Genomic DNA, 10585 nt, shown 5'->3' with positions numbered 1-10585 from the left:
ACAGTTTGGATGCACTTAAGCACTCAGAGCGGTGAATACAAGTAACAAAGTATGTGATTTGGGACACAACATGTGAGTTTATCAAAACTCTGAAGTTCAACACAACCTTCGTACCAGAAACTACCTTTGCCAATTTTTTACATGCACTAAAACAAAAAACAAAAAACAACGTGTGTGCCGTAAACTCCAATCAGCTTCATCTCAGAAAACCTTTCAAAAACAGACATTTTACATCTCATCACTTTGAGATGTTTTCTTGTTTTAAATCTAAAAACATTTTATTTAAATTTACGAAAACAGACAAAAACAAAAAAATAAGTAAAATTATGTTTCCAGTAGAAAAACGAGAACATAAATGATGAGTCAGTGAATGTCCGACCTTCTGCTCCTCAGGCTGTAACGAGGCTGAACATCAGGGTGGTGATGAAGAGGAGGACGGACAGGAGAAGAGACGCGAGAGCAGAGGTCAGCATCACAACCAGGAGGGAAATCATGTTTCTAATGTTTACATCACACAATATTCCTAAAATGTCCAAAAACAAGATGTTTTTCCAAAGAAAATGTAAAAACACTAAACATCAAAAAATGAATAAGAATAGTCAAATCAGGCCCACAGAACGTGAACATAATATTCTGATAGTTGATGTCATGTTTAAGAGAAAATAAAACACGACATAAACACTCGTTTCTAATCGATCAGATTCACAGCTCGTCGATATTTCCCAGTCCGTGTTTGCCTCTGTGAGTTTCCGGGTTTACAGAATCAATATTTAGCTTTGAAGAATTTTGGTTGTTTAACCCTACAGATCAATACTCGATAATCAGCCCTCCCTACCTGTTTGTCCTCCACCAGGATGCTGTACACCAGCGGGGAGGAGGGGGGAGACCGAGGACGGCGAGAGGATGAGCGACGAGGACGCCTGCCTGGACTCTGACGCACTGAGGCGTTGTGGGAACCGTTCCTGAGGGTGGAGTCGGCTGATGAGGCGTTCTCGGTGCTGCTGAGGATGCTGTCGCTGCTCCAACCTGCAGCACAAAAAGATGTAGAAGAAGAAACCATGTGGACAGCTGTGCCACATCTGCATCTCGCTAATTAAACTCAAACTGTTTAAGTTTGAAGCTAATTGACTAAACTAACTCTTTAATTATAGATTATTGTGATGTCACAGCTGACATACGTAACACCAAAAGCAGTTACGATAAACTCAGCTTAAACTGACTCTAGGTTCACTTTCACACAGACTTCAATACAACTTCTGAGTTATTTCGCCCCCTGCTGGTCATCAAGAAGGATGGTTTTAGGCACATCCACACCCGCATCACTGTTTTAGACACAGAAGCTTCAACACCAAAGAGCCACAACAGCCACAGCGCAACTTCAAACAGCTAATAAATCGAGTAGTTTTGTTCTTGATATAAACAGAAGACAGAGTCAGTGGTGCAGAGATAACAACTTGCTCCTGAACACCTCCCAGGCAAAAGAGCTGATCATCGACTTCAGGATGAAATAAATCAATAATTAAGCCTTTAATAACGAGCAGGAACTCCGTGGAGAGGGTCACAGACTTCCAGTTTCTGGGAGTTTAGATCAAGGACGACCTGAGCTGGGCCATAAACACCACAGAGCTGTTTAAGAAGGCATCGCAGAGACGCTACATCTTCCAGAGGCCGAGAGATTTAAAACATACTGTTCTGTGTGTGCTTTTCCCGTGGGACAGAAAAAGGGACATCATTAACACTGGACGTCCTCTCGCTACTCTGGAGGAACCTGCGTAGTTACTGCTGTCGGAAAAACACAAATTCAACATAATAACATGATAAAGGATCAATCTCACTGTTAGCATCAGACAGTGTTGAAGTGTCCTCATGAATGTGCTCTTTGCACTAAACGAGTTGTGTAATTTGGGAGAATGGAGAAAGATAGTTTGTCTCCTTTGTCTTTATCTCTTATATAGTTTAATATCATTTATACACCATTTTTATTATTGCTGCGAGTGATCATTGCACTCCTGATTGCACTTAATGTCACTGTACACGTTACAGTGACACTAGAGTTATTTTATTCTTTTGTTGCATCAGTATTTGCAAACCAGAAGGATTGCCGAGGAGCTTAAATGGCACACTTTATGTGACGTCTGCCAGCTGGATGTGTATCAGCTGAGCCTGAACCAATGCTACAATGGCCAAGAACAAAGTCGGAACTTATTAACCATTTTCCTTCCTTTGTGAGTGTGCAGACTGCAAATCCAACTGCAATCAGATTCAGTCCTGACACAACACAGACAAAGACAACTTTCTCGCCCTTTGGCAGATGGATGGATGGATGGATCAACAACTACTGACCGAAGTGCGAGAGGTTCGATGGGTCTGAGCCACCGGTGGTGGGATATATGTCCTCCTTGTCTTCCTCTTCTCTTCTTTCCTCCTTCCTCCTCAGCATCTCCTCTCTTCTTCTGCTCTCTGATCTCATCTGGAAAACACGACACAGCTGATCTGGAACCAGTGGAACGGAGTCAGAGCGTAACCTCTCCTCTGCTAGCAGGCGTGTACACCTGAACTGTCTCCTGATGTTCTCACCTTCACAGGAAGCTGATCGTCCTCTGCCGTCCTCCGTCGCTCCCCTAAACTCTCTGCAGACAAAGTTTTCTCTTCAGTAAATTATCTGCGCCAATCAAACTCACTGGAATCTATGAAAACCTCCAACCAGTTGAAGACATCCACTGTGACACCACCAACAGCTAATCGAGCACCACCATGTTGGCTTTTTGGATCTCAACGTCTCGTTATGCATTCATAAAGAAATCACAGAAATAACCTGGGTGGCCTTCATAGTGCCTACTTCCATCTTTTGTATACAGTCTACAGTTTTCCCAAGTGTCTGCCTGCTGGCTGAACTCACCTGCATGCTGCAGCGCCTCCTGCAGGCTCCTCTGAGTCTCTCTGAGCTGCTGCAGCACCTGCAGACTCTGCTGCACCGGGTCCCTGTAGCGCACACACACCACCAGCAGAACACACACTCCAACACACACCATGAATCGCCTCAACGCACTCACGTACACAGTGAGCAGCTCCTGAACGCAGGAAAGAGTGATGAATGTGTGAATGTGTGCATCAGGTCAAAGGTTAAAGCATCAGGTGAAGCTCAGGTGAGCATACTGACCATGTGTTGGTGCTCAGGATTATCAGAGCTCAGCACAAACTGGTAGATCTTTCTCTCCAGGTAGAAATTCAAACATACTAAACTCAACAACACCAACCTAAACACACACACACACGTTATCAGTTACACGTTAAAACCCAGCTCTGTGCAAAGTCGGGGAAGGGAGGTGGCGTTACCTGGCTCTGGAGGAGCGTGGGGTGGAGGTGATGAGGAAGGAGGTGCAGAGGGCAGCGGCGTTGTAGCAGCAGGAGCTCAGGCTGTGAGTTTCCATCAGAAGGAAACTCTGCAAAAAGGAAACTCTGTTGAAGAGTTCGGACAGCGCCACCTGCTGCTCCCTCGAGGTGCTGCTGAGCTCTGAGAACACCGACCGCAGACCTGAGCAGGGGACAGGTGGAGAGAGGCGGAGGAAGTGAGTCTTTCAGGTGCTTGAAACATTTCGAAGAGGTGTCTGTGTGTCTCAGGCCATCAGTGTGCGTTTACCCCGTGTTGAGTCTCTGAGTGTGACTCTGAGTTCCTCGCCATTGGACAGGATCGCCTTCTGCGCCTGCAATGCAGCACTCTGGGCCTCGATCAGGTCCTCAGCCATCAGCCTGGTGGACTGAAGCTGCTCGGCTACACCTGCCGAGCTCTCAGTCAGCCTGACACACACGCACACACATCTGTTACACACACACATGCACTTCCTCACCTCAGCATGATGTCATCTGTGCTTGCTCACCTGTAAATGGTGTTTTCTGCTTGGCGCTGCCAGGCCTCAGACTGCAGGAAGTGGCACATGGAGTGAGTGTGTGTGAAGAACTCTGTGTAGCTGTTAAACGCCACTGTGTCCATGCCAGCTGTACATCTGCTGACCTCTGACCCCTCAGGGCATGCTGGGAAATCCCTGCCTGAGCTGACAGATGGACAGACACAGGTTATGGTTAAACTGAAGTATCTGCGAGGCAGCCATGATGACAGCTGGTTTAAACCTGTAAGGAAAGGTGACTCGATGCCTCCTACATTACTTCCTTTAGCAGAGGATACAATGGACTATCTTTTATCAGAGGAAAGGAGATGATGCCATCTGACAAACTGAAAGTTTGAGTCCAAACTGATCATTCATGAAAGACTCATCACCTGTGAAGCACTTTGATGTCTGATGTTATAGAAGATCAAAATAAAGACAAGGGGGTATACTTTTTGAAGTGGTTGTGGCCTTTGGGGCACAGACGTCTCTGATTTCAATTTCAATTTTTTTCAATTTCAATTTTATTTCTATAGCACATTTAAAAGTCACAGGTACAACAAAGTGCTTCACAGAGGAGCCATATTTGCAGATTTACAACAAAAGAGAACAGTCAACAACAAAAAATACAGTTATAGAATGGTAATATTACAACAAGCACGAACCGGGAGGAAATTATACTAAGTGGTTTGAAAGGCGAGCTTAAACAAATGGGTTTTTAACCGTGATTTGAAAGATTGAGTAGTTTCCGACGCACGGACATCAACCGGCAAGCTGTTCCAAAGTTTTGGTGCAGCAAAAGCAAAGGCACGATCCCCTTTCGTCTTTAGTCGAGACATTGGTTGCATTAGGAGCCCCTGATTAGAGGATCTGAGTGCCCTTGTGGGGATATATAAATTAAGAAGGTCAATCAGATAGCTAGGTGCCAGGTTATTTCTTTATAAAAGGAAAAAGTTTACCTCTTAACATCTGCCAGGTCATTGGTAACACACCCACGGTTTGAGCAAACTGCTGCCTCAGCTTTAAATGATAGTGGTGGTTGGGTTAGTCACTGAGGTGAGGTTTAGGTTTAGGCTTCCACCTTAAAACAATTTGAAGTAGCGAGTGAACCCAGGAACCCCAAACTAAAGATCCAAACATATCAAAGTACATATGTATTCCCCCTTTACAGAGAAATTTAGCCTGTTGGGAAGAAATAAAAAGTTAGGATATTTATAGATTTAGAATATTTAAAAGCGGTTCTGGGATTTCCCTCGTTTTTTTTTCTTCCAGCTGTACTGCAGCTCTTGAATCGGCCACATGATGGAAGTAAACGAATGCGAATAGGAGATACAAACCCAGAAAATAGCAGAGTGCTACAAACACCAGCTGCTTCTTTTAGATGCAATCTAATCAAAAATATGATTTTGATCGGGATTATTTAATAAAGGCTGGCAGTGCAGGACAGCAGCGCGAGGAAACACCTGTTTTTCCAGTTGTTACCTGCTCAGTTGACAGTGGGTGAACCGCAGCGCGATCAAGCTCTGGCTCTCCGACGTCAAGTCCCTGCAGCTCGCGTCCAGGTGCTCCAGAGCTCGCGCCCAACACTCTCCGTACCGGGACTGAGCCGCGAGGGTGCGCACGCGCCGCAGCTCCATCCTCCCGCGCTCAGAATCCGGAGCCGAGGAGGAAGAGGAGTGTCCGGGACCGGCGGAGAGTCCGAGCAGAACCGAACCACTCAGCAGCAGCAGCACCATGTCAGCACGAGCTGCCATCCTCACCTGTCTGCAGGTCGACCGTCAGCCAATAAGAGAGCGGGGTTTTTACCCGCACGGAGGTTAACGGGAGGTCACGAGATGTGAGTTTTCTGATCAGTTTACCTTTGATCCAAACAGACGAAGCTCTTTTATTTATTTTGAGTACACTTTGTGAGGGTTTGTGTTGTTGGTACACAACTTATTTAAACTTTAACAATGAGACTCTTGTACTCTGAAACTCACCCACAACACCATCACGTCATCATGGGTTCGATTTTAGCCCTCAACCTGAAAGCATTGGACTATTGTTATCACCCCTCTGGCCTGGTGGTGTGGACATCCAACTGCGTGAAGCAGAAATATTGTCCTTAAGGCAGGGGCGTGTGCCGTGGGACGGGTTGGGGACCGAGAATAGGTAAACGCCGCTCCCTCCACAGGAATTCAGAATATTTGATAAAAAATTCCCATCTGGGAAGCAAAACTTTATCATGGTGGACAAGTTTGTAATAGTTTCTCTGTTTGGCGTCTTCCAAGGTAAACTGGTTCTGTGTGTGGTTCAAAAGACCCTCTATGAAGAAAAAGCTGGACCACTTCGCCCTGCCCGGTTAGGGTTACTGAGGACACCCCCCCCCATTACTGATTAATTGATGTCTATATTACTTTAATGTTGTAGCTGAAATAATAATAATAATAATACATTTTATTTAAAGTTACCTTTCAAAACACCCAAGGACACTGCACAGAGCAAACAAGACAGGCATAAAAACAGGAAATAAACACAATAATAAAAGAAAGTTTAAGAGCATGGAGAAGTTATATAGAGTAGGCATCTTGAACAGGTGGGTTTTGAGGGTGGACTTAAAAAGAGGGAATGAAGGGATGTTTCCGAGGTCAGGGGGCAGAGCGACTAAAAGCCCTGCCTCCCATGGTAGTAAGACGAAAAGAAGGAACAGAAAGAAGACAAGACGAGGAGGATCTGAGGCACCCGGATGGGATGGAGATCTGTACCAAATCAGAAAGGTATGGTGGGGAGAGAGAATGAGTGGCCTTAAATGTATAAAGAAGTATTTTAAAATTAATGTAAAGTTTAACTGGGAGCCATAGGGGGTAGGGGTGATGCGGTGGTAGAGGGAGTCCTAGTAATAATACGGGCAGCAGAGTTATGGACACGTTGAAGCTTATTGATGGATTTTTGTGGCAGGCCAAATAAGAGTGAGTTACATGGACGAGAATGACAGCGGCATGCTGAGTGAGGAAGGAGCGGAGGCGATTGATCTAACAGAGTTGCAAATATGCTGAGCGAGTGACATCATTGATGTGCGAGTCAAAGGATAATGTACTGTCAAGAATGACGCCAAACAGATTGAAACTGACGAGTTATTGATAGTAACAGAAAAACAGTTGGATAGCGATAATTTGGAGTCAACCAGGAGAAGTTCTGATTTGTGACTACTTTGAGTAAAATGAAATGATTTGATTATTCACACTGCTCTGTAGCTTTATGTATAATATTACTGCACCATAGATAGAGATTATTATTATATTTTATTATCTCCAATATCTACAAAATAAAAATAAATGGTATGGCGCATGAGGAGCTGTGCTGTCGTGGCAACGCTTGCTTGGTAAGGTCTCTCAAGGTCAGTCTGATGGTGATTTAAGCAAACTTATTAAGAAAAAGTCCAAGACCTCAGCCTGGAGCCATGGGTGTCGTCCAGGTTCTGCCCAAAAGAGTCCCATTGGGACATGACCACTGTGCCACCGACCCCATTCTGGCTACACTTCTGCTTACAGTTTGTGTTCAAACTCATGTTTTTGCTCTTGGACTCTACTGGAGCAGCTTTTCATGATCCAAAGTTTTAAAAAGGTCCTTATTTATGTTTATTTTCTGGGCTGTGATGCAGTAAATTGGTCTCCTCTCCCTTTAAGATAACTTTACTCTGTTTGGCTGCCACTCACAAACAGAAGGGCTGCACAGCAGGTGGGTGGGGCTTCTCCGATCTCTTTATCATGTATACAAGAATAGGAAACAAAAACTGTGTTTAGAGCAGCCTGAAGGTTACTTGTAAATACACTAATCTCGTTCTTTTAAATTTTGGTCACGAGTAATGTCGACGTCCAGCATCGCAATAATAATAAGGAACTTGTGGAGAGAAACCTGAGAGTCATAAGTAACTGGACATGAAATTACATGTTTATTGGGGAGCTGTGAGCTATTAGAGCTCAATCCTCAGAGAGCGTCACTCAGTATGAGGAGGACAGACGAGGGCAATCATGACTCAAGCATGACTCCGGTGACGGAGGAAGTCCCCAGATGACAAAAAGCCAGAACATCACAGAAATTAGGGGAAGTCCAAGATTGCAAAATCGCTGCACATGCCCAGGCAAGCTTACTCAAAGTAGTCAGAAAATGATGTGGTTGATGCTCACTTATGCACTATTTTACTGTTTGCTGACTGAACTGGAGACATTTAAAAACAAACAAGACAGAAAGAACGAGAGTTAAACCAGTCGCTCTAACCTCGAAATGAAAACATCTACAGTAGTTAAACTGAAATCACACCTCAGATATTTAAAGGTTAATTTTCTGTATAAGTATTAATTAAATGCTTCGGGAGTTTATAAGTAGTTTTATTCGAACCCTCGTAGTTTTATAAGCATATTTTATATTTCTTTAAAGTAACTAAAAACTTTTAATAAACTCGAATCTCGGCTGTCTTTATCTCAGGTCACTCCTATGTATGACAGAGAAGCTGTTTTTGATTTAGACGGCCCTCAATCGACACAGGTCAAAGGTCAGATGACAGAGGAGATCTTGCTCTTTAGGCTGAGAAAGCCAGGGCTTTTGCTCTCTGAACTTTGTCTCTCAGGTTGCACAGTGTGACATCACAGACTGTGCAAACAGCCGAATCTAACGAGGCGTGATGTCAGCAGGTGGTCTGAATCCGGGCTCGCAGCTCTGCTCGGTCACTCTTACCTTCCAGGTGAAGACTGCGACGTCTCAAACATCAGAAGCTCGTCTTCTCTACAAACATAGACTGCTCCACACGTGGCTCCTTTTAGCTGCTGCTGTGCAGCAATAAAATTAAATGTTTAGGTTTATGTTCTATAATCTAACGGTCCAAGTGTTTGTTTTATACAGCTGTGAAGGCGCCGTTAATGCTGAATGACATGTAAAAGTTTCAGAGCAGGGGGGTCAGAAATACAACCAAAGAGCTGGCTGAAGGAAGCGTTGAGTTACAGGTTGCTCCAACCCAGGACTCTGAATTATTGTTACTTTCACAGCCTTTTGTTTTGTGGTTGTCCTCATTGGGCTTTTTAATCACGTTTTGTAAATACATGGTTAATTCATTTTTAAAAACTTACTTCTTTAAACTGAAATACATAAATAAATGTTTTTTAAATAGCTTATTGAGCAGCATTATTACTAGTGTAGTGGAAGTAGTCTGGGTGCTTTGCAGCGTTATGAAGCAAACAGTACAAGAAAGGAAGTCCTTCACTGGTGAGCAGCTAAAACCCAAAATCGAGTAAGAAGATTGTTGCAACACAAGGTGAAGGCATCAAATTCAAAATAAGCTGTTACCAGATTTCTCAGGTTTAACATGTGATATGTCCTGTATGTGCTCTTTGGAGTGATAGGATAATCGACACTCCTGCAAGAGCCACTGTGAAGATGAGGATGTTTCAGCCATTGGCTCCTCGTCCTCTGAGGTGTTTGTGTGAAAAAGAGAAGCTCAGGCAGTCAAAGAGACGACACAGATCAGGGGACAACAAACGCTTTTAGTTAGAAAGAAAAATAAGAAAACAGGTAAAAACTAGTTTGTCTACAGCGACAGTGTATTGGAGTTTCCACTGAATTCCAACCAGAATAAAAGCAGAATATTCATCCTCAATATTAGCAACTATGAAGTCACCACACACATCACTACTAATCTAGAAACACAACATGGCTTGGCTGACATGGTGGCTTCTGGCAAGACGCACAATATTATAGGCACTAAACTCTGGAACATGCAATATGGTGGCTGGTTACTGTAGTTTGTGCCGGGTCGAGTCCTGTGGAGTGAGTCCGATTACAGCGGGACGTTTGATTTCTGCAGCAGTGTGAAGCAAACGGGTTCGCTGCTCTGGGCAGACTGGGTGGCGCCACCTACGCAGAGGCTTCGTCACAGCGCGAGGACTTTACAGAGCGAGGCACGTTTATTTTGTCCAGGACGAAGACATTCAGATTCCCAAAGAGAAATTGGGCTTCCTGACGGGATGTTTCAGGATGATCTAAAAAAAGGAAGGTACTTTATAATTCTCACGGTTTTAATTACTCTTTTAGTTCACATAAGTTTGTTTTCTGTACCCTTCAGCTTGTTTTATTTATAATTTTCATGGATAAATTTATTTTTAGAACCAATAACGACACACACCATCCTGTTAATGGGTTAACACCTCGATTCCACTTTAAAGGTACTTTTTGTAGTTACCCTTTGCATAATTTAACTCAGGCTTGCACCACCAGGGGGCAGTGTTTTGACAGTGAGTGTGCTCTAAGATGCTTTTCTGTTTAACTTCTTCTAGTCTAGTAAAATTTATATTGAATTTTTAAATATAACCTGATGAATTCCAAAATTGGGTTAACGGTTGTTTTTGGAGTTACTGTTTAAAAATTTTATGAAACCTTTCATCACCAGGCAGGTGAGATGCTTTCACAACCATAGTATATTTGTTTACACATTGATCTTCTAAGCAAAAGATCCTTGCTGTGATTCGAGGAAGAGACACAAATCCCTTTGGGGTTGTGTCAGGAAGGTAAAACAGGCAGAGATAACTGCTGTGAATGAAGAAGTAGCTTATTTATGCGTTTTAACATTCAATTCTTTTTAGCCGCTCCTTTTTTTTAAGGAAGTTTTTTCCCCTTTTCTAGGCCACCTGTGTGAAGCAAATATGTTTCTATATATATATATAACTTGCGTA

At 43.5% G+C, this 10585-nt stretch overlaps 1 protein-coding gene across 1 annotated transcript; it reads right to left on the bottom strand.

Annotated features, from left to right (window-relative positions):
• Positions 1–333: 333 nt before the first annotated feature.
• LOC102201190 (uncharacterized) lies at positions 334–5725 on the bottom strand. Its single transcript, XM_005747994.1, has 10 exons — positions 5367–5725; positions 3879–4052; positions 3641–3798; positions 3337–3535; positions 3161–3257; positions 2900–3071; positions 2578–2630; positions 2344–2470; positions 836–1026; positions 334–405 (listed from the first exon to the last, which is right to left on the bottom strand). Exons 1-10 carry the CDS (start codon positions 5636–5638, stop codon positions 364–366), a joined length of 1485 nt encoding a protein of 494 aa, XP_005748051.1. The 5' UTR covers positions 5639–5725; the 3' UTR covers positions 334–363.
• Positions 5726–10585: the final 4860 nt, after the last annotated feature.

This window comes from Pundamilia nyererei, unplaced genomic scaffold (genome assembly GCF_000239375.1).
Source record: "Pundamilia nyererei isolate P.nyererei 1_Seehausen unplaced genomic scaffold, PunNye1.0 scaffold00210, whole genome shotgun sequence".
Lineage (NCBI taxonomy): Eukaryota > Metazoa > Chordata > Actinopteri > Cichliformes > Cichlidae > Pundamilia > Pundamilia nyererei.
Note: the sequence above shows the minus strand (reverse complement) of the source record. Positions and strands in the feature narration are given on the sequence as shown.

Excerpts from the sequence above, each read along its gene's own strand:
- LOC102201190 (XM_005747994.1), bottom strand. The coding sequence starts at position 5,638 with ATGGCAGCTCGTGCTGACATGGTGCTGCTGCTGCTGAGTGGTTCGGTT. Across the intron at positions 4,053-5,366 it reads ACCCACTGTCAACTGAGCAG|CTCAGGCAGGGATTTCCCAG; the intron begins GTAACAACTGGA and ends TCCATCTGTCAG. Across the intron at positions 3,072-3,160 it reads ATCCTGAGCACCAACACATG|GAGCTGCTCACTGTGTACGT; the intron begins GTCAGTATGCTC and ends TCCTGCGTTCAG.